This window comes from Scylla paramamosain, chromosome 15, assembly GCF_035594125.1.
Source record: "Scylla paramamosain isolate STU-SP2022 chromosome 15, ASM3559412v1, whole genome shotgun sequence".
Taxonomy (NCBI): Eukaryota; Metazoa; Arthropoda; class Malacostraca; order Decapoda; family Portunidae; genus Scylla; species Scylla paramamosain.
In genome coordinates this window covers 10,069,161-10,093,142 of record NC_087165.1, presented here as the reverse complement: position 1 = coordinate 10,093,142, position 23,982 = coordinate 10,069,161, and the positions used below count along the sequence as shown (strand labels likewise).

Below are 23,982 nucleotides of genomic sequence, written 5' to 3'. Positions count from 1 at the left end.
AGCATTGACGTACAGCTCGTTGTTTTCTTAGCACATGACATGAAACAATGACAGAAATAAAGTTATGTCATTTCTTGTAATGATAAACTAAAGTATTGTGGAAAATAACAATGAAATAAATCGAATGCTCTCTCTCTCTCTCTCTCTCTCTCTCTCTCTCTCTCTCTCTCTCTCTCATTAACATGTATATAGAAAAATATATGCTACACTTTCATATAAAGCACCTTTAATCAAGCAAAAACAGTGTTATAACTTCAAAATGTAAGAGTATATAAGAGTACCACAGAACTAGCTTCACCGTATCTAAGCAATACATGTAATCTGTATTAACACACCACTGGCTACTGTGATGATGCTCAATATTGGAGAAGTTTATCAGTGACGCTGGAGATGAAGGCACAAAAGTACTTATCATCACCATCGTCCTCATCTTCCTCCTTTAGCTCACCACCCTGCAGGTCCTCGAAATCTGAAGTAGAAATACCGTCCTTGAGTATAGCACATACCACGGAACTTGTTTCATAACAGTATCCTGCATGTTATAAATGATAATTCGTGAGTGATCTAAGTCTAACAACACACAGGCACAATTCCCAGTACTTCACTGCTACTGACAAATGCCTCACACATCAACTTATGAGTACTCACTATGATAGGGTGATATTATAAGTGCCAACGCGATAACCATTTCTAAGGTCATTTCTATTCCTTTTATCATAAAACCTATACAAGTATTGGAAATCCTCATAACACACACACACACACACACACATACACGTTATATGCTTTTTTTTATATTGCACTTAAATCAAAATACAACACATGTCAAATTTTTATGGCTAACTAAACATGCAGCACCAAACAAATAACATTACATACATAGTAAATCATGTTTGGTAAATCAACCTTATGTAAAGGCTGGAGTAATATTTTTGGAAATTGTTATTGCTGTAATGCAACTTCAGCTAAATTCTGCCCCTCACTGATTGTCTGATTGCTTGGTTCCCTATTGTGAGCTTCTTTAAATAAATAAATGAATACATCCAACTTCAGGATTTTTTGCCAAGCATCAAATTCTTCAGTTTACCAGGTTAAAGCTGAAGAAACTACTGAAAAACATCCCAGTTTGAGAGCAGAGAAGACATCAATGCAGAATAAGAACTTCCAGATATCTTCATCTAGTCCATTTATTCCAAACCTGCAACTGGAGCCTAAGGTATTTTTTGTAACCTCATCACTGAGTGTACAGTGACACTCATAACCTTGTCATTAACTGTTTTAATACATCTGTAATCTACTATCATTACTCTGTCAAATGATTAAGACATCAAGTAATGCATAAAATAAATGAGATGCAGAAAAGAAATGTAAAATTTCTAGTGTGGAGAAGTTGGTGTCTGGACTAAGAAAGAAAGGGGCTGACTGAGCCACAAACCAATCAGCAACAAGGTTACAAACACCAAAGTCCAACCAGTGACGATGTTACAAGTATCCTAGGCTAAATCTATAAACTAGGAATGAGTGGACTATAGAAATCGAAGGAGTGATGAGCTAAAACTGACTGTAATGCCCTATGAAGGGCATTACAGTCAGAAAAAAAAAAAAAACTGCAATTACATTTTCAGATAACTAAAGCTCCACCTCTGCCTCTGCTTCTGCATCAAACAAATGCAGAGGTTGTGGATCTGAGTGTGTGTGTGTGTGTGTGTGTGTGTGTGTGTGTGTGTGTGTGTGTGTGTGTGTGTGTGTGTGTGTGTGTGTGTGTGTGTGTGTGTGTGTGTGTGTGTGTGTGTGTGTGTGTGTGTGTGTGTGTGTGTGTGTGTGTGTGTGTGTGTGTGTGTGTGTGTGTGTGTGTGTGTGTATGAGAGAGAGAGAGAGAGAGAGAGAGAGAGAGAGAGAGAGAGAGAGAGAGAGAGAGAGAGAGAGAGAGAGAGAGAGAGAGAGAGAGAGAGAGAGAGAGAGAGAGAGAGAGAGAGAGAGAGAGAGAGAGAGAGAGAGAGAGAGAGAGAGAGAGAGAGAGAGAGAGAGAGAGAGGAGAGAGAGAGAGAGAGAGAGAGAGAGAGAGAGAGAGAGAGAGAGAGAGAGAGAGAGAGAGAGAGAGAGAGAGAGAGAGAATTCTCAAAAATTAAAAATATACAAAAATTTCTCTCTAAACAGAATTTAAAATCATGAAAACTCATGTCCAGGAAATAATGTCAAGAGTAATGGCAGTAGTAGTTTAACAATTAGTATTTTACCTGCAGCAGTCAAGGAGAGACTGATGAAGGGTCTGTGGGAGATGTGGCACACCAGCAGCTTGGAATACATCCCCTCTTGGCTGTGCAGACTGACCTCCCATGTGTCCTCCTTCATGCTGCAATGAGACAAAGGTTTGCCTGATAAAATGAGACCTTTTCATTGCTTGTGTGACTCCTGCGCATCAAGTTATATAAAAAAATACACGTTCTTTCTATTCTAATGTTACCACTCACAGTGTCTGGATTTGGGGTTATACTGTATGTATGATGCATGAATGGCAGTAAAGTATACTTCATGATTGAGCTTACTTCTCAAAATTATTAATGATGCATATTTTTTTGTGTAAAAGGAATGACATAAATAATTGACAATAAAAGTAAGGTGGACAAAAATTTGGAGAGAACTTCAATGAGGTGTGTAATGTTTATGTAAGATTAACAGAGACAATAAGGAATGACAAGCATGGAAGGACTGAAGGTAATGTTGAAGGTTAAAGAAACTGAAAACATGTACAAAATATTCTAAGAAGTAAATATGTATGTAATAATTCTTACTTCCACAACAAATTACACATGAAAAGACCAACCATTTCTTTGTGTAGATATAACACATTTTCATTTAAGTTACATGTGCAGCCTCTGAAGTGGACAACCTTCCATTTAGTGGCCTACTCAACAAAATAACTACCCAACCTTGGAGTAGATCATATTTAAATGAGCTACATGTAGTTCATATAAGTGTCACCATCAGTCAGAGATCTACTGCTGAAAATTACATCATTCCTCCAAAAGCCACAGCAATGTGTTGATATCTATGGAGATCTAATTACAAACACAATCTCATGTCTACACCAACATGGACATGAGAAGGAAATCAGCCAGGCCTAAAAAGTAAAATTCACTGCAACTTCATAATGAGTCAATAATAATAAAAAATAAATAAATAAATAAAACAAGAATAATCAATCTTGCCCCTTTTTCCTCTCTTGAAGCAGTATGTAGCTTTGGATGTGCAGCAAAATGAAAACCTTAGTAAAAGATGGCAAGAAATACACACTGCAGCAACTGCGACACACTGAAGACCACTCAAAGTGTGTGGGAGGCATCATGAGGCTCTGTCCTGATGAATGACGGAACCTTCCACATGTAATATCTAGTAATCCATTACCTCTTGTATAGTCACCATTTCAAAGATGAAAATTAATGAGGACAACACAGAAAATCTAATTTTTTAGCAACTTATGTACAAGGATTGAGATGAAACTGCCATGTAAATTGTGTGTGAATAATACCAGTACCATCAGTATGACGAGTTATGCGCTACAGTGGCCAAGATCCAGTTTGTTGCATATTCTGCTCCCTGAAATTTCCTGCTTCCTGTCAAACGGTGGTTGATAAATAAATATGGAACAGACACACAAGGGTGAAAAGTTGAAGGAACTAAATGCAGTTTGATTCCTTATGGTTTCACTACATACTCTATCCTCCTGAAGAAATCCTACAACTTTGGAACACGAATATGGAGTTTGATTCAAAGATAGAAACGATGACACAAATACAGACAGATTGAGGAAAACTGAGAGAATAATAACATCCCAATCCAAATATATCTGTCTTATGTCAAATAAACATACAAATCTATATGACAGGAATGCTTAATGAGTATTTAGCAACTGCAAGACACCAAAAACACACCTGTCAAACTGCTGGTGGACAGAAAGAGCATCAAGCTTCAGTGAGAAGGAGTGTGCACCACTGAGCTTCTCCTCCTTCATCTGGTTCAACACCTGTTGAAAGACACAATGAGAGAGAAGTACATCTTATGGTAAATCTTAATATACAAGTAATGCACAAAAACAACTCTACTTCACTTATACACACACTTTTATCTTACCTTTCTCCATTAATATTATATCATAAAAACAAAACTTATGCATTACGTTTAGCTTAAATTTTTACTTTGGCTTTCCTTTATGATTCATAATCGTAATGTCAGACCTGGACATGGAATCAGGCACAACAATCAAGACTGTGTGCTGTGTAGACAAGTTATCTGAGAGGGGCACAGAGGAGGGTGAGAGCAATAAAAGTTTATGAGAGGTGTGGTATGAGCACCTAATTAAGTGATGTAAAATGTGGAGTGGAAGAACGAGTGAAAAGGAGCACATTGAGATGGTACAACCACAATGAGAAGATGAAAAGCAAGGAAGAAGCGCATTGAGATGGTACGACTACACAGAGAGAATGAAAAAGCAAGGAGTTTGTAAAGAAAGTATGAGTAAAGTGAAAATGCTAAAAGGAGAGGAATGCCACTAGGAAGGTGGAAGGATATGATGAAGGAAGGCATGTATGAAAGAGCCAGAGGCAGAGGTGATGGTGTGGCCATTCCCATGGAGGATACTCTAGGGGAGAAGTGAGACGTAAGAGAGATAGGTAGATATAGATAGATGCATAAGATTGCACATCCATAGTGGCTATGAATCTCACCTGGTCAGTGAAATGAGCCATAGAGGCCCAAGGAAGGCTGAGATAGGTTCTGAGTGCCACTACTGCCTGCAGGGCCACATGAAGTCTCTCCAGCTGATCCACCGCCGACACCATGTCCTCGTTGTTCGATGACCTGTCCTCAATGAACCACAACAGCTGCTCCCCTGTCACAAGGTCTCCAGCTGGGGAAGAAAATTCTGAATTACTTTTTTGAACCATACCCATTTTTTCATCACACAAGTCTGATATATGGTGTTCCTTGAAACTGATAACTATACAGTGCATCTATGGATGGTGTGAAAACAAATTTTTTTATAAAGAACAATGATCTCAAGATATTTAAATTAAATTGTGAGCATTTATCAGCTGTCTAGAGTTTGTCTTACCTAATTCGTGGCCACAACACTAGGCTGAGACTATCTCTTTGACATGGCAATTCCAAGAACTGGTCATGAAATCATCAAGGCTAACTGTCTATCAACAGTGGTGCCTTGATGATAAGATGGACTTCTTTCGCTGTCCAGTTTTGTTAAATAATTATTACTTGCTTTGATATTCCAGGAGTTAGAATGAAATGGATGTTCTGGAGAGGGGGAGGGACAGTTGTTATAAAATTTACTGGGATATTAATGGTTCAGCAATCTCAATTATCCATTGTTCTATTATCCATCACATCATGTTATTCGGGGCCAGCAATTCAGCTGTATTAAAACATTATCCGTCCTCGTGATACATTATCCAGTGAAAATTCTGGAGCGAGATGCACTACAAGTTTCTCAGTGAGATAATGTGGTGTGCATTTGACTTCATACCACACCATACCTAGCCTATCACAACCTTCTGGCATCTTGTCAAAAATAACTAATAACTTTGCTTCTTCATCTTTCCCTCCTTTATTTCACTCTGAAGGCACCACTGCCATCTTATCTAACTCTAAAGTTGAACTCTTCACTCAAACCTTTGTGAAAACTCTACTTTGGATGATTCAAGACTTGTTTTTCCCTCTCCTGCACCCTCCAACTACTTCATGCTACCCATTAAGATCCTTCACAGTGATGTTTTCCATGCCCTCACTGGCCTTAACCCTCACAAAGCTTATGGACCTGATTGAGCCCCTCCTATTGTTCTCCAAAACTGTGCCTCCATGCTTGCATCTCACCTAGTCAAATTCCAGCTCTGTCTATCAACATCAACCTCTCCTTTTTGCTGGAAGTTTGCCTACATTCAACCCGTTCTTAAAAAAGGTGACCACTCTAATCCCTCAAACTTCTGTTTTATTACTTTAATTTCCAGCCTATCTAAAGTTTTTTTAATCTATTCTTTTTACTCTACATCTAATTTGCCCGTGTTATTTTTGGGTCTTCCTTTTTTACTTCCATGTTCACCATCTTTCCTTTCATCACAGGCCCTAGTCACCATCATCTCTTGCACAGCTGCTTCTTTTGCTTCATCTACAGTTGCATGCCTGCACATGGCTGAACCAAGACACTTCAATTCCTATATCATGACAAATTGTCCAAGAAGTATAATCAAGTGGCAATGCCCCTTGAGTAAAAGTTCCATAAAATACAAAAAAAAATTAAAGTTAAAATGCACAATTTCTACTATTAAAACAGGAAAGACCCACCATGAATGATAATTGCACATAACCCCATTCATAATGAAAGTAACAACACAAATGACAGATGTGCCTGGAGTGGGAAAGACAAGGAAGGAATCTCCTACCCTGGAAGATGTTGATGTAGTCCCTCTTGAGCTTTTCATAGCCTATCTCAATAAGCATGAGGAGAGGTGTGAGGTCTCTGAGCTGCGGCAGACTCCCACGTCCCCTTATCAAGTTACGCACCACAGACCCAACCTGGAGGGAGTGATTTTGATGTTCACATTAAATAGTTAAACAGATATGAAGCCAACATTAACTAAATATGATCAAGCAAACACCCACAAAGTGTTTCATACAAAACAGTATGATTAAATATAGAAGGGTATGAAGATCACGGTGCTGATATTCATACTACTTTCTAAGGCTTATGGTGCCAGTACTGGTACAGCTGGAATCCACATACACATGGCTTATACTCTGCACTGAGTTACACAGCATGTTTTTTTTATTAGTCTCCATGGTGAAGTTATGTGCATTGGTAATGAAAGTGTCTGCACCTGAGCCTACCTGTGTGGTGTTACGGACGTGAATCTGTGGCCGAACTTCCTCACCCGCCACCGCCTTGAAAACCAGATTCAGGCTGTCCTTGAGCTCCTGGTAAGACTCACATCCTGTGGAGGGAAGAGCAATGAGTTGTAATAGTAAATTCATCCACTTAAAAGTACAGAAAATCTTTGAATGTAATAAATACCACAGCCAACAAAACATAGAATACAATATACAAGTGTGTCAAAAATAGATCAGTATACAAGTGTTAAAAATAGATCAATCAATAAACAATACCAATAATAGAATAAAAATAAATAGATAAATAAACAAAAAATAAAAAGGAAATAAAGCAATTAGTCAATAAAACACACACACACACACACACACACACACACACACACACACACACACACACAGCCTGGTAACGCAGTGGTTAGCATGCCAGATTCACACTTGGGAGGCCACAGGTTCAAATCTCGGGTCAGGTCAGAAGTCTTTGGATGAACTTCTTTACAGCGTAGCCTCTGTTCATCTAGCAGTGATTAGGTACCTGGTGTAAGTCAAGAGTTGTGACCCACTGCTAGGTAGGAGAAACAAACTCTGAATAGAAAAATACACATAGAGTGGCCTGACCATCCTGGGCCTTGTCTACTAGGTTGACCAGCACCATCTGGCAGCCACAGTATCAAAATGTAAGATACTTCCTTAGCATTAAATGTATACTTAAAATGTAGTATGTAAGTTAGTATATAAGTATGTGTAATATGTGAATTTTCAGCTGCAAATCTGCAAGATTAATAAATTGATTATTATTATAATCATTATAACTTACTCATCAGGATACTCCAAAGGCGATCAGTGAAGTCCATGTTCTGGCGCCAGTTCAAGAATTTCCCCTCAATCATCATGTCAAAGTCACAGCCACCATCCTCCTCCCTCTTTGTCCTCACACCTGCAACAGGAAGTCATTATGAGCTCTGTATTCTTTTATCTACTGTATATCCCATCCCAGACCAGACAAGAGCAATAAGTGTAACCTAAAATAAAGAAAATACCTTAGTTACTTTTTCAGAGGCTAAGACTATCCTTTATAAATACTATGAAAAAAAAATTCAATCAACATGCAAGTATACGATCTGGAGACAAACTTGTTTTGTGAACTGAAGAACAATACATAAGTAGTAACCATAAATTGAGGAGACATGGTTATTATATGAAACTTCAATGAATGCAACTAAAGAACATTTGCAACATGATCATACATCTAAATTTTGACAAGGAAAGGCAGTTACAGACAAAACATATATAAACTCAAGATGCCTGAGAAATTAAATAAAAAAGTAGCCCTATGCTATATTACATAATACATATAAAACATTTCAGGCAACAAAATGCAAACACACACATAACTACACAGATCATCTTAACTATTAATAAAATGAAGAAAAATAATAATAATGACAAAAATATCCCTTAACATATGCAAGCCCAAAGGACAACTGAATCAAGGCCTGACCCTTGTCCCTGATGCTGGTGAACACCTCCTCCAGCTCCTCTGCCACAGTGTTGGAGTTCTCACGCACGTACCATGACACTTCACCCGTCTTCAGGCCCTTCACAAACCCCCGCAGGACACTGAGCTCCAGGTACATCTGATGGACGGGGCTGCGAGGATCCCCACACACCACATGCACATTCTGAGGGCAAGGAAGAAGTGAAGTTAACATAGAGTGGAAACAAGTTAAGCAGAAAAAACAAGATGAAAGAAAAAGCAAACAAGTAAACAAATAAATAGATAAATAAATAAAAGGAAAAGAGATACTATAAATTTACAGATGGGGAGAAGTTGCAAGCACTTTGTAAAGTGTTTAAGCTAATGTTAAAATACATCAATAAAATAATGGTTAAGTAACCTGCAATAAATAAGAACAGAATTTTACATCATACCAATCATGACCAGCGACTTACATAGTGTATTCATCTTCCTTGGCCATTCAGTTAAAAGTATTCATCTTAAAAGGAGAACAGTTTATGCTGAGCCACCATTAACCACCCTCATATATTTCATTACTTCACTCTTCAAAACAAATTTCCTCCAACCACAAACCATTCCAAATTTCAGTACAAGCTGTCTGAGTCTGAATCAGCTATCAATGCAGTATTATTTTCTTATTCATTTGAAAATATTCTGCTAGTCTTCAATTATTCTAACTCTAGTCTGTACTTGCTATTATATCACGTACAACCCTTTATAGCTTTCATGACACTATCCTCTGCAGCCACACTTCATAACAGCACAAAAGCTGCTTTACACTCACAGCAATGGCTTGGGCATCAGGTGCAGGGGAACTCAGCAGAGTGAGGGGCTGTTTCCAGCAGCAAGTAAGGCTCAGACTGGAGCTCCTGATTTCATCCTCACTTGCCAGTACACTGTAAGTTGCTTCCACTGAACTGTCCACCTACTTAACCAAAGAGAGTGAGAGAGATGAAAGATATTGTGAGTGCAAGCACTACTAATACATAAATGTATTATTGAGCATTACTGTTAAATTAGCATATTCAAGTTATTCTTGTTTTCTCTATTGAATTTACTATTAACTGGTAATTAAAATCATCAACAGCTCAAACAATAATAGTATTATTTCTTATTTACTTAGAAAATAAGAGAGAGAGAGAGAGAGAGAGAGAGAGAGAGAGAGAGAGAGAGAGAGAGAGAGAGAGAGAGAGAGAGAGAGAGAGAGAGAGAGAGAGAGAGAGAGAGAGAGAGAGAGAGAGAGAGAGAGAGAGAGAGAGAGAGAGAGAGAGAGAGAGAGAGAGAGAGCACACCCTTTTAGTGGGGCCAGTGGCTGTGTGTTGCTCCATGAGGTGGTTCAGGGAAGGCAGGTCCTCCATGCTGTAGTAAGGGCCTCCTGAAGTAATCAGAATGCGGGCATGAGTGTCCTTCGTCCGGTGGATGCCCATGAACAATGTTTTCTGTTGTAGACAAGATTTTATTTGAGTGTATATAATATTTTTAAGCTTAAAGTCTTTAATGTAATTTTCATACAATTTTTTTTAATTTCCTATAAACATGAGATGGCATAAACAGTAAAAAAAAAAGTCCATCAGTAGTGCTCAATAATCTTGTGGTTCACTGTAGCAATGTGGTTTACGGTTAGTGATGTGTGAAAACATCTCAAGAACCACAAACCAAATATGGGTTTATATACTAGATGAAATGCTGTGTGATGGACACTGTAAACCACTTCAAAATTATCATAAATTCTGTAACACCAATAGTTTCACTAAAATAAACTAGTTATCAGATATCATACCCAAAGCTTTAATTTTAAGAAACAATACACATTTGAAGACAGACAAGGGCAAGAAAGGAAAGTGTAGCAGAAAGTAAGAAAACTAAAAGTATATGAGGATGTTCATGCTGTACCTGTTCAAGGAATAAATTTACACACTTCCATAAAAAGCAGTTCAAGTTTGAGAACATCACTAATTGCATACTCTTGAACCCCTTGTAATACTTTTATGATAAATAATTTGAAGCTGCAAGCAAGGCTGACAATGCATGTGAGACGTAATATTTTCCTCACCAATATGTCAATATATTCAGTCAGTGTTTGTATGCTGCACTAACACTCAGCTTTTGCTCTTGAAAATATTACAATAATAATATGTGAGAATATGGATCTAAAGGCACAAATGGGAAAAGACTTGCAGCTTAAACAGCGTCAAGAAACTGAACTTCTCTAACTGAAGTACTGGCCTTCAGAATGAGTTGGATGCAAGGACGCTGAGAACCTCACTGACTTTACAACTGCTTGATAAAAGTGGATATAGAAACTGGAGAAAAAGTTTACTTGAATCCTGTGCACAGCAACTAACTAAACAAACACACACACACACACACACACACACACACTTACCTGAACATCTTTTCCATCACAGACAAGCCACAGAGGTACAAATTCATCCACATCTTGAAGTTTGCTTAGTGTCAAGTTGAGCTTTGAGGCGATTAGACTGTCAAAACATAAAGGTAGATTTTATATACTGTCAAAACATAAAGGTAGATTTTATATACTGTCAAAACATAAAGGTCGATTTTATATACTAAGACAACCAGTAGTCAAGATTTTTAGTTCACAGGAGATAAACCACCAAAAACAATAGAATCAATAATAAAGTGGGGAATAATTTCCTATCCTCAGTTCAGAGCGCACACACACACACACACACACACACACACTAAAAATACACAAGCATCCCCTCGGACAACAAACCACAGAAGACCCACCCCACTCTGGTGCTGGGAATGGGAATGTAAGTCAGGTTAATTTTGCCTTTCTTCTTATTGCCACAGAAGTCAAGGACAATGGTGAAGGGAGCATCGTTGGGTTCCATCTTGGCCTGCATAAAGGGGCACTTCAGAGGGGATCCTGTCACATCCAAATCTGTATGAAAAATAACAGTAATAGTAAATAATTAAAAATAACTTGATGGGCTCATGAGTCTAAAATTCCCACTTGCTTAGTGTAGCATATGACTTTACAGTTAGAATGATGATTGGAATAATATGGTAGATAAAATAAAGGATATAAACAAGCTGACATAGAAATTAATACAAATGTACTAAACATTTAAACAGCAGCATAAATATTATCAATGACTATTCAATACGCATCTTAAAAGACATACATCAAATTATGTAACTACTCAGCAATCTAGGACATGGGCCCCCATACTGTTAAAACATAGGAACATAAAAAGTAATGGAAGCTGCAAGAAGCCACCAAGCCTACACATGGCAGTCCCTGCTCAAGCTGACAAAGTTATCTTCTTCAAGAACTATATTATTTAGTTAGTTATCAAACAACCACGGAAAGACTAAGGATGAACAAGCTAGATGGTTGGCTTTAATATACTCTCCTTCTGGCTGGAACTGAAAGCCATGATAAAAAGTTCACAAAGACCAGAAATATAGTAAGGGATAGTCTACAAAAGATGCAGCAGCCTGTAACTAATAAATCATCAGCCTGGAAGACAAAATTAAAGAAAACAAAGTCATAAGCAATAGAGGGAATGGAAGCAATAATGTATAGGATTGAAAGAAGGGCAAGCAAAAAATAAATAAAACACATCAGAGACCATCATTTGATACACCATTAGTGGAAGATGCATGGCCATTCCTCACAGCCACTGGGGTGCTACAAGAGACACTGCTGGTGATGCTGGAGCTGCTACCCTTCTTGTGCTGCAACACATGATAATCATTAATATCCTTACATTCATTCTAAATTGGGTTACAAGTGCAGGAAAAGTGTGGCCATTTAGATCTTTCAAAATGTTACGGTTGCTCTTCATACTGCTTAAACTGATCATGACTATGCATCTAGCAGTGATTGAAACAAGACTATTTGTATCAATGATTGGATTATTAAAGTAAATCATTTATACAACATACTGATTATCTTAACTCATATTGTAACCTAAATAAATATTACTATCTGTTCTATGGGTGAAACCACAAAATTGAAGGACAGAATAGCAAATATAAGAATAAAAGGGGGCAGACTTTGCTTTAAGAAATCAACTACAGAAACACTTGCAGTTAATAATTATAGAAATACTATGCAAGTAATGAAACTCATCAGTTCTACACCAGTCTTACAGAAAACAAAAAACAGATAACTAACAGAAACCACATTATAAAACCAAGAGTGCATGAGCTATAAATGGAAATCCTATTAGAACAACTTGAACAGTAATACATATGACATCATAAAGAGTACCTGAGTAAACTTCTGCACAAGAAGTATTTCAGGAAGGTTTTTGTTGGCAGAGAGCAGCACGGCAGGACACGCCTCACGGCTGATGATGATCTGGTCCTCCCCGACTGTCATCACCTCGCCCCCATCAGTCTTTCCCTGGAGGAGCCTGTAGCCAAGGACATGAGGTCAGGGATAAGTTATGTACCCTAAAGCACATTCTTAATTTAAAGGAAAAACAAAACATAAATATAATAATAACTAATGCCATATTTGTGTTCTAATAGTTTCATGCACTAGAAAAAATCTGGACCTTCTCAGAGAAATTTTATCATGGGCACAGATACTCTGTGCTCACAGCCTACAAATTTGCTGCATGATTTTCCGAGAGAGAAAAAAAAAATAAATAAAAGACGAAGAATGCAGTGCAAAACATCTCGGGTCTTTACAATGACACTACAGCAGATCTGGGATAATGTGCTCTGACTCATTACCGATGCTCAAAGTCTTTCTCGTCACCTGAGTCTAATGTACACTGTTACGCCATCAGTACTACGAGACAGGTGAGGGTTGATTGACTGGTGTACTGATGGATACGAATATTACAGCTTCAAACTGTCTCAACCCTCACTCAGTATGACTTTTCAGGACACAACACACACAATTGCGGTCTGTTATAAAGTTAACATACATCCAACACTGAACGTGAGAATTACATAAAGATAAATAAAAATTCATGAACATGGACTCGCTACCACCACCAGCTACCAGGGTGGTCAAGGCAACATTACAACTTGCTTCACCTGAGGCGTCATGAAATATATACAAAACCATACATCACACATACATACCTCAAGAGAGCGCCTCGTATCTCATCTTTATCGTGCATTCTGTAAATCGTTGACAGTCAAGGTGTGCAGAGGACAACCAGTCAGCCACACCTTGTAAGAAAACCCGCGCAAATGTTTATTTTGAAGGACTCGGTGCAGGAAAAGGTCTTGGTCTTGGCCCTGATCGGTTCGGTGCAGTTTTTATTACGGCGCTTTCCTATTGGACGGAGAGTGAAAAAAAAAAAAAAAAAAAGCTGATATAAGATGGTTTAGCTAGATGACAGGCAGAGATGGAAACAAAATATACACTAACGTGGTATAAGCATGAAGGATGAAGGAATAATGGGAGAAGTCAGCATGACATTATCAGCTGAGCAATGAAAGTATAGGGAAACGCCGACGTACCGCTCCTCATTTTTTGTTTTCTGCTGTCGCTTCCACACCGCCCAGCATATATGTGATCATAAAAGACTTCAAGAGTTGTGTTGTGCCGTGCCACAAGGTTTTAGACAGCAAATCATACATACAAATCAGATCATACCGCGTTTTTCAACTAGGGTGGATTTGGGTGAGAGGTGGGAAGCTGTCTTGGGGGCGGACATACGAGGTGTGTCATTAAAGTTCCAGGACTGGTGCCACACAAGTTTTATTTCACATCCAGGCTACAAACTATAGGTTATCTCCTTCGAAGTAATCCCCCTGGCACCGCATGCACTTGTCCATCCTTCTCTGCCAGGCTTGCATGCACTGCTGGAAGGATTCTTGCGGGATGCTCCTCAGCTCCGTCGTCACGGCCTTTTTGATGTCGTCCGCATCATCAAAACGGGTCCCCTTCATGACCTCCTTGAGCTTGGGGAAGAGGAAGAAGTCGCACGGAGCGAGGTCAGGTGAGTAGGGCGGTTGCTCCAGCACGGCGATGTTCTTCTTGGCCAAGAACTCTCTGATGCTCAGGGCATTGTGAGCAGGCGCATTGTCGTGGTGAAGCAGCCACGAGTTGCCCTGCCACAACTCCCGCCTCTTCTCGCGCACTGCACGAAGCAGACGCCGCAGTACTTCTTTGTACACATGTTGGTTGACTGTCTGGCCCTGTGGCAAGAACTCGCAGTGGACGATGCCCCTCACATCGAAGAAAGCGATCAACATGACCTTGAAGCTGGACCTGGACTGCCTTGCTTTCTTCGGCCGTGGCGACGCCGGACTCTTCCATTGAAGGCTCTGGCGTTTGGTCTCCGGGTCGTACTCAAATACCCAGGACTCATCGCCGGTGATGACTCTCCTGAGCAAGTCTGGTTCAGTTTCCAGACGCTCGAGGATGTCCTGACACACCTGCATGCGTCGTCCCTTCTGGTCATCGTTCAGGAGTCTCGGCACCATCTTCGCACAGACTTTCCGCATGCCCAGATCTTCAGTGATAATCTTCCACACGCTGTTGTGGTTCATGCCAAGCTCATCTGCGATCTTTCGAACAGTCAACCGACGATCGTCACGCACCATCTGCTTGACACGCTCAACATTGGCCTCATTCCTGCTCGTTGAGGGTCTTCCACTCCTGGGGTCATCTTCCACGTCCTCCCGGCCCTCTTTGAACCTCTTGCACCACTCAAAAACACGTGAGCGTGACATTGTCTCATCCCCGTACACTTTTTGCAGCATACCCAGTGCTTCTGACGGCGTTTTCCCCAACTGCACCAAAAACTTCAAGTTTGTTCGCTGTTCAGCGCTCATTGTTAAACGACCTGCAACAGAGGACATGATTTTAAAAGCACGTAAGAAAAAGATTAGTGACTGTAGAGGGTTGGGAGCGCAGTTGTATACTCCAGAAGGATTACTTTGAAGGGGAAATATGGTGGTTTGTGGCTTGGGTTTGAAATTCATCTTTTAGGACCAGTCCTGGAACTTTAATGACGAGATCATGACCACATGTACATAGAGGTACATGTATCTACCGCACACACACGCACACTTAAATTATCCTGAGAGAGAGAGAGAGAGAGAGAGAGAGAGAGAGAGAGAGAGAGAGAGAGAGAGAGAGAGAGAGAGAGAGAGAGAGAGAGAGAGAGAGAGAGAGAGAGAGAGAGAGAACCCTGCTCATCCATTCCTCCTTCCTTCTTCCTGCTCTCCCTCCCCGTGCATTCCTCATTTCCTCCTCCTCTTCCTACTACTACTACTACTACTATTACCACCACCACTCCCCACCCATCCTCCACCTCCATTCCTCCTTCCTCTTCCTTCTCCTCTCTCTCCATTCCTCATCTCTTCCTCCTCCTCCTACTGCTCCTACAACAGTCTACACATCTTATTCTGGAGAACACCTAGAAATACCTGGAAAACGCTGGAAATTGGGGGAAATATTGACGAACAGACACGGGCAGGGAGGAGGAACGGTCTTGGTCTGGGCCTGGATGTTTTCAAGACGGGCGCTCTGAACGGAGTTGCAACACACACTTTATTTAAGCCTTATTTGGGGCATTTTTGGGGGTTATTTGTTTATTTTCTTGGTTAATTCTGGCTTTTTTTTTCACGTCTGAGTGTGGATAGATACAGAAGTTTAACTAAATATTGATGCAGAGGCAGGTAGGGAAGCAGGAAAATGTTTGTCTCAGCCCTTATTTTTACATACGGCAATTCATTTTGAAACTCGCGCGAAGAAAGACATCCAGACTAGACTGCACTATATATTCTGACCTGCCATATACTTCAACTAACACACTGAACATTGACTGAGAGAGACTGGAATGGAGGGATGTCACGGCTCTCGATACCATGATGACGTCACTGATGACGTCACACATATACGTACGTTAATCCATTTTGAAATTGACCCCTCGAAAAAATAGAGCTAGACTGGAATGCTTTATATATTCTGACTTGCCATATACTTTAATAAATATCTAGAATATAAAAACATTTCCAGCCTGACTAATAATAAAGAAAAATCCAAAACACAATCTGTATTTTTTATGAACGGAGCTACAAAAAAATTATAATATCGAAAAGTAAAACACAGCCAGACTAGATTATGTTACATATTCTGATTACAAAAAATCTTTACTTTCCAGATAAATAAAGAAAACACAAATTTCTCGTTGTATAAAGAAAATATTTTTTCAAATATAGCAACGGTCTTATTTTAAATTTGAAAATACGAATTGTTACACTAGGTTTTATTGGATATTGTTACTTTGGACACATTTCTCATATTTTTTAAGTCTTAAATAAAACACCAAAATAATCCTAGACGTGCTAATAAGAAAATAAGAAATTTATAGAATGACGAAGGTGTTATTTTAACCGGAAACAAAAAAACAGCTAGACAAGATTTTATTATATACTATAACTTGTTATACTTTTCTACTATTAAATTAAATATCAAAACAATGCAAACTCCACTAACAAAAAAATAAAATGATGACATGGAGCCGAAATAGTTTTTTTGCACCTCTCCTCAATACCTCTTCCTCCTCTCCCCTCCCTCTCACACTCCTCCTGTCACCTCCACCTCCACCTCCTCCACCTACTCCTACATAGCGAGCCTTTAAATCAACTGGAAACACCTGCAAAATCCTCGAAATTACGCTAAATATGTGACGGGAAATTGTTACCCTAGCCGTGGCAGGACAGGGCGGGGGTCGGAGGGGCTCGGCGAGGCTGGGCAGGTCGTGACGCCAAGGCTACCCTGGTTGTGGTAGTGTGGTGTGGTGTGATGCAGTGTTGTGTGGTGTGGTGTGGTGGTGTCTGGTGGTGGTGTGGTGTGGTATGGTGCGGTGAGGTGTGGTGGTGTGTGGTGGTGATGGTGGTGGTGTGTTATGTGGTATGATATGGTGTGGTAGTGTGGTGCTAACACTACACTCCCACAAGCTTAACTGCCCTTTGTGTGTGTGTGTGTGTGTGTGTGTTTGTGTGTGTGTGCATGTGCGCGCGCTGGTGTGTGTGTCTGGCGCCGATCAGAGACGGGTCACAAAGCTGTATAATTGGTATTTAACCCTTAAACTACCACTTGGTGTGTGTGTGTGTGTGTGTGTGTGTGTGTGTGTGTGTGTGTGTGTGTGAGTGCGCATTACTTCAGTCGTTTCTATGCATGTTATATAAGAATGTATGTATGTATGTATATATGCACTGTATATGCGCTTAAATTAGTGGATATACATATAGATGAAGGAAAAGAAATAAACTGTGCATCAGGTGAACGATGGCCTGAGGGTTGATTTTTCTTGGTATACTATCGCTTAACCTCTCTCTCTCTCTCTCTCTCTCTCTCTCTCTCTCTCTCTCTCTCTCCTCCTCCTCCTCCTCCTCCTACTACTACTACTACTACTCTTCTTCATACCTCCGTTCTTCTTCCTCTTCCTCCTGTCCTTCATACCTCTCTCTGTAAATATCATCCCGGCTATTGTTTCCTTCATGACAAGTTCTCTCTTTCTCTAGCAGTGCTCGGCGTCAAACTCTTCCCCGAAAAAATACAATATTCAACAAACCGCATTTTACTCTCGTATCTCCTAGACATACTTGTACATCAACTCAACATGGTAATTTTTTCCATCTTGTTTAATAAGGAGCGTTTAACATCCACTATATTTAAAAGCTTGACAGGACTTGTGTTATTTTTTCCTTCTACTACGTGTCAGAGGTGTACATGGTGCTATTTTGGCTTGTTATCTACCTGTCATGAACTTTCTTTGCTATGCGAACTACACTTTATATTGCGATCTACATGTTATGTGTCTACTATTGCATGTAATCTACACTTTATATTGTGATCCACAACAAGAAGTTGTACTTATCAAGAACAAGGAAAACACTTGTCCTAGTTTCGAGAGAAAGTGTCTGGTTAGAGTCATCAGTGGAATGTCTGTTCTAGTGTCGAAGTTCAAAGAAGAGACCGTAAGACACTTCACCCAGTTTTTTTTTTTTTTTTCAGAGAGAAGTCGATGAAGGCTCAATAATCCATTCCGACGACTGGGCAGCTTACTCTAATTTAAACCAACTCAAACTTCATAATTTTTCCGTAAATCATCAGCAATATTACGTCGATTCTAACATCGGAGCTCATACTCAAGAAATTGAAAGATCCTAGCTTGATGCGAAGATTCGTATATTAATAATAATGTGAGGCATCAATCAGAGAGCATTTCAATCTCACCGAGACCACTTCTGTTGGCGGATCATGAGAAAAGAAGTTCCTGACCTCTATTTAGCGTTTTCAACCGATGTACTGTACGTGCTGTTCATCGCTAGAATAGGAATAAAAGACTTTTTTTAATATTTTGATTACATTTTCTTTATACTATATATCATTAAAAAAAATTAATAAATTGTACAGTGTAGATACTTTTCCCTTGTAGATAACAAGCCAAAGTATGGTGTAGATATTTTTTCCTTGTAGATAACAAGCCAAAGTAGCACAGGTGTACATACCAAAGCTTAAGACCAGAAGATTATAAAGGCAATACCTCACCAAACTAACTTAAGGCTATAACTTTTCCACTTACGGGAAGGAAACTGACTGACTGACTGACTGACTGACTGAATGAGTGACTGACTGACTGATTGAATGACTGACTACAATTAAGCCTCCACAAATGGAAGAGGTTGAGCTATATCTAAGTCTCGTGAGTGAAGAAATGCAGCAAAAAAAAAAAAAAAAGAAAAGAAAAGAAAAGAAAAGAAAAAGAAAGAAAAAAAAAATAGCGGAGTGTGATGTCCCTTTCCGTCACAATAACGCTCACAGTTTTCTTACGTGGCTACTGGAATCGAAAAGAAACCTACACATTACCTTACAACTGCACGAGGAAGGACGCGGGGAGACAGGAGCAGCGAGGGAAACAAGGCCGGGGAGCTAGGTGGCCCGAATGAGGAAGAATCGACCTCTTGTCTAGGCCCTCCTGGAATGAAAGTGGGCGGGGTGGGTGTACAGGCAATAAAACAAGGGGCGGAGAGGGTAGAGGAGGGTGGAGGCTGGGTGGGGATGGAGGGGTGGTCCGTCTGTTCAATACTTCAACTATGTGACTTATCCCGGCAAACACGTCTGCTCCGCGCGGCACTTCCCCCAATAACATATCTTTCATACCCGCCGCGAGCCCCTTCTGCGTCCTGTTTCATATTGGTCGGTTCTGACGAGCCGGGAGACGGTCTCTAGGGGAGCTGTGATCGATGAGCTCTGCCACTGATTGATTGCTTCTGGTGTTTGCGTTGTTGGCAGCTTCAGGGGGTCGGGTATTTGACACGCGCTCGCTAACCCGGAGAATTCGTCCACTCCGGGAATTGGTTGGCTGGTCAAACACCGCTGCCCGACACGAGTCTTCAGCAAGTCTTGGTTCCATGCTTCCTTCGTTTCACAAGCAAATTTCTACTAGGAGCGGCTGGTCCAGTAGGGATGATGAGGGCGTGTGGAGGTCTGGGAAGGTGTGTTGAGGGCGTGAGGGTGCGGTGAAGGGTATAAGGTGCGGAAGAGAGGTGTGGGAAGCGAGGTGATCGTTCATTATGAGGGGTGAGCGAAAGTTAACGGGCCCAGGCTTGCGTTACCCAGACGGGCTCACGGTCTGGTATTCCAATATTGTTAATCGCATCGTGATGTGGTATTTTGGTAATTTTATCATATTACAATGAAAAATTCCTGCTTGCCCCCCATGGTATCGGCTGGTAGGGCGAGGGCTCAGTGTGTGGGGCCTGGTGGCGAGGGACACATCCTCCTCATCCTCTTCCTCCTTCTGTTGTTTCTCTGGGCGCGACTTTGCTACAAGGTGCCGCCGTGATATTTTTCCCGCCCAGAGCAGCCAGGTGGGGCGGGGCGGGCCGGGAGAGGCGAGGTGAGGCGGTGCGGGGTGGGGCGGGGCGTCCCCTCTTCCGCCTCTTGCATCATAACTCTGCCGGTGTTACCTCCGCCCGAAGGTGAGGCTGAGGGGCGGCAGTGGCGCGCGGCGGACACTGGCGAGTCCTCGTTCCATCCCACGCCAGCGAGCATGGTGGTGGTGGTGGTGGTGGCGTTGCGGCCAGACACGGGAGGTCAGTGTACGGAAGTAAGGGAGTGACGCGCATCATTATTCATCAATCATTTGTGTGATTATGAAATGGAATCTTTGAGACAGTGCGTTGAGAAAAACACACAATCTTAAAGCTGGATTATGCCAGCATCGCAAGCCAAGAGTGTGTACATCAGGAAAGTGACGAGCGATACGCGAGCGTGGCGAGGCGCGACACCAGGTTACAGTGGTGACAAGTGTGGGTGGCCTTGGTGGCCGTGAGTGAGGCAGCCCGTCCCGCGCCCCACGTACTGCCACACACAAGTGAAGTTAATTATCGCGTTATGACGAGAGTGCCTCAGTATGGTGATAAATTACGGCAGCTGTCCAGTGATGAATAAATGAAAAGTTGTTGAAAACCATCATTAAGTGGCAGTTGTAATGCCTGACGCCAGTGGCTAGAAAAGCTGGCTGCTGACGGTCATCACTGTGATAATGATGACAGTGTGGACTGATGGCAACATGCACCAGGCAGCTACAGTCATGATGACATCAACTCTTGTCAAAATATTTACTTGTGAAAGTATATGATTATAAACATTTCAGAGCATGTGAATGTGAATGTGATGGTCGGTGAAATCACACGAGATAATGCTTTGGAATTTTCATGAGTAACATAACACTTCTTGAAACGCGGGTGCACATTAGTGGAAGTTGAGACAGTACTCGTAACTTCAAAATGTTTCCAAATGAACCACGAGTTGGTGAGAGCACAACTTTGAGTGATGGTGAAATATAACTGCAGCAAACTTAAGAAATAAATAAATAGGTAAAAAAATAAAAAATAAATAAAAAATAAGTATGGATCAAGTGATACTTTAAAATAATGACGCATTTGAAACGAGACAAAACTTCAGAGTTTTAGTGGAGGCAATATATATTGCCTAAATAGATCACTAAATAAGAAATAGGTGGCTGAATAAAAAAAAAAAAATCTTAAAGAAAGTAAGATGCAATTATATAGCTTCCAAAACATTCAGTAACGCAAGTGTGTGGGAAAAAATACTGTAAAATGCCAATATGAATAGTGAACATACGCCTCCAATATTGAAACGAAAAAAAAAAAAAATAGCAAAGTGGTATTGATAGAAAAAGCAAAGCAACATAATTGGTGAAGAAAAAAGTCGAGAAGCAGCCATAGATACATATAGGCTTGGAATAGGGAAGTGTTAAGAGAAACATAAGCAGTGAAGGCGAGATATGAGCCGCACACGAGGATAGATAGCATGGGTGAGGCCACAGCGTGATGGTGGTGGAAGCGCGGCCAGCACTCTCCGCGATGAGCAAGCTGCCCGTGAGTACCACACACGTTTTCTCTCATGACTCTCACTCACTCTCTCAATGGCAGACTCTCCTAGAATAACCAGCACCGAATGCCTCTGTCTTCCGTATTCTGAAACGCTTTGCTCTCTCACCATAACTATTTTCAAAGGCCACAGAGATGATTAGCCAGATTCTAAAGAGTATTCCTCCTGTTAATAATGTAGAAATCTTGTTAATATATCATCAGAACCATAACAACACCCTTAAAAAACTGTTTAACTTCAAATAGAGCCTTTCGAATGTAGTGGAGCTATGGCGCAGAAGTGTTTCAGAATGTGATCCTCTACCTTCAAGTAATCAGTATGCGCATAATTCTTAAAATCCTGACCTTACTTTACCATTAAAATGTTTGTGTCCTAGAATAGCTTGTACCTTTCCTTTGCACATAACAGACGCATATCATTCTTAAAATCCCATATATTCTACCTTATTTTACTGTTACTGTTTTTGTTTCTAGTCATGACACGTCCACTCACTCCCTCTATGATAAACTAGAATAACTTGTCCCGTTCTTTTTTTTCTCACATAACAGACGCGTATCATTCTTAAAATCCCATATACTTTAGGCATCATATTTCACTATTACTGTCTGTTTTCTCTCATGACTCACATCCGCTTTTTCCCTCAAAGGCAGAATACCCTGGAATGATTAATATTGCAATACTGTTTCCTGTCCTCACATACATGCATTGTCGCGTATCATGAAATTTATTATTTTTACTTTTTTTTTCCCCCCTTTAAATTCACCCCATACTCAGCATACCGCAAGCTTACCCCTGTGGCTGGACGCATCGCCTTGGGGAGGCCACCTGGACACCGCTAGATTGAGGCATTTCCCTTTGTATTCTCACGTCACTGGATTCCAAGAAATATTACCACGTTATTTTCTTTCATCTGCCTCGTAAGTGCTTGTGAATGTTAGCAGTTTTACGTTTTCTAGCTACTAAATGAAGGAAACTTTGTTATGTTGCCTTTCTGGTGTTCTTTGATTCAGTTTTACTTTAACACTTTTGCACTTCTCAAAGTTACTGGTTTAGAGGGAGTGGTAACATAAAAAACAAAGACAAATAAGGGAAGCTGCAAGAAGCCATCAGTCGCTGTATAAAACACTATTTTCACCAACAATCCCATCCATAAACCTTCCTAATCTTCTTTTAAAGCTTCATGTTGACTCGGCATTAACAACCTGATTACTGAGTCTACTCCATTCATTTATCACTCCAGTTGAGAGGTAATTTCTTCGTGTCTCTTTTGTAAATGTAACTTTATCAAGCTTGAACTCCTTGTTTCTTGTCTTGATTACTAACCCGAAGATTTTGTCTGTGCGATCCTTTTTATATCCTTTATACCATTTAAGGGATTCCACGTCTTGGATACTATGTTATTATTAGTTTATGTTTTTATCGGATCATTTTTCGTATCTGTAGAGGAGCAACGGGTTTACTAATACTTCTGTAAATTTTTTGTGTCTTTCTGCAAGACTAACACGAATATTTACGCTTCTTGATGTCTTGACACTAAAAATGAAAGTGTATGGTTTAGTTAGCATTGAAAGAGTTATGATATTCACTTTATTGCATCACACACACACACACACACACACACACACACACACACACACACACAACTACAAATTCGACATACTTTTCAATATTACTTGTACATAATCTCTCTCTCTCTCTCTCTCTCTCTCTCTCTCTCTCTCTCTCTCTCTCTCTCTCTCTCTCTCTCTCTCTCTCTCTGCGCATGCACGGCCAGACTGAATTGAGTGCATTTTACAGAGACTCTTAATCATTTCCTGCCATCTGACTCGTTCATTCTTTCCCTTCACTATTCTGTCACGTTACCAGTTACGTACGTCAGCATCGCCCATCAGCCAGTCACTCCTGCTCGGCCCCTCTGCACGGGAGGTTACGGCTGAACATAGACGGTAGGCGGGTGTAATACTTGCGGGAATATTGGAAATAACTACATGTTCTTAAATCTTAAGCTAAATATTCCAGGAATTCTCAGTATTCGAAGCCCAAAGTGTTTTCTTTTTTATTTCTGTGTCTGTCTGTCTGTCTCTCAGTGCTATAGACAGACAAACAAAACAACACACACACACACACACACACACACACACACACACACACACACACACACACACACACACACACACACACACACACA

General features: G+C 40.5%; 1 protein-coding gene across 3 annotated transcripts; it reads right to left on the bottom strand.

Annotated features, from left to right (window-relative positions):
• Positions 1-209: 209 nt before the first annotated feature.
• LOC135107405 (protein zwilch homolog) lies at positions 210-19,365 on the bottom strand. Of its 3 annotated transcripts, none has more exons than XM_064017232.1 (16): positions 19,242-19,365; positions 13,490-13,685; positions 12,663-12,807; positions 12,019-12,124; positions 11,168-11,324; positions 10,797-10,893; positions 9,703-9,849; positions 9,195-9,335; positions 8,393-8,573; positions 7,709-7,828; positions 6,895-6,998; positions 6,450-6,582; positions 4,725-4,906; positions 3,933-4,024; positions 2,238-2,353; positions 210-469 (listed from the first exon to the last, which is right to left on the bottom strand). In XM_064017232.1, the coding sequence occupies exons 2-16, from the start codon at positions 13,525-13,527 to the stop codon at positions 357-359; spliced, it is 1,872 nt and encodes a 623-aa protein (XP_063873302.1). In that variant the 5' UTR covers positions 13,528-13,685; positions 19,242-19,365; the 3' UTR covers positions 210-356. The 3 variants fall into 3 exon arrangements, with proteins under 3 accessions (XP_063873302.1, XP_063873301.1, XP_063873303.1); XM_064017231.1 differs by lacking the exon at positions 19,242-19,365 and adding an exon at positions 17,071-17,332; XM_064017233.1 differs by lacking the exons at positions 13,490-13,685; positions 19,242-19,365 and adding an exon at positions 17,071-17,332.
• Between the last annotated feature and the right edge of the window lie 4,617 nt (positions 19,366-23,982).

Excerpts from the sequence above, each read along its gene's own strand:
- LOC135107405 (XM_064017232.1), bottom strand. The coding sequence starts at position 13,527 with ATGCACGATAAAGATGAGATACGAGGCGCTCTCTTGAG. Across the intron at positions 10,894-11,167 it reads ATTCCCAGCACCAGAGTGGG|TCTAATCGCCTCAAAGCTCA; the intron begins GTGGGTCTTCTG and ends ATGTTTTGACAG. Across the intron at positions 4,025-4,724 it reads TGGCTCATTTCACTGACCAG|GTGTTGAACCAGATGAAGGA; the intron begins GTGAGATTCATA and ends GTCTTTCAACAG.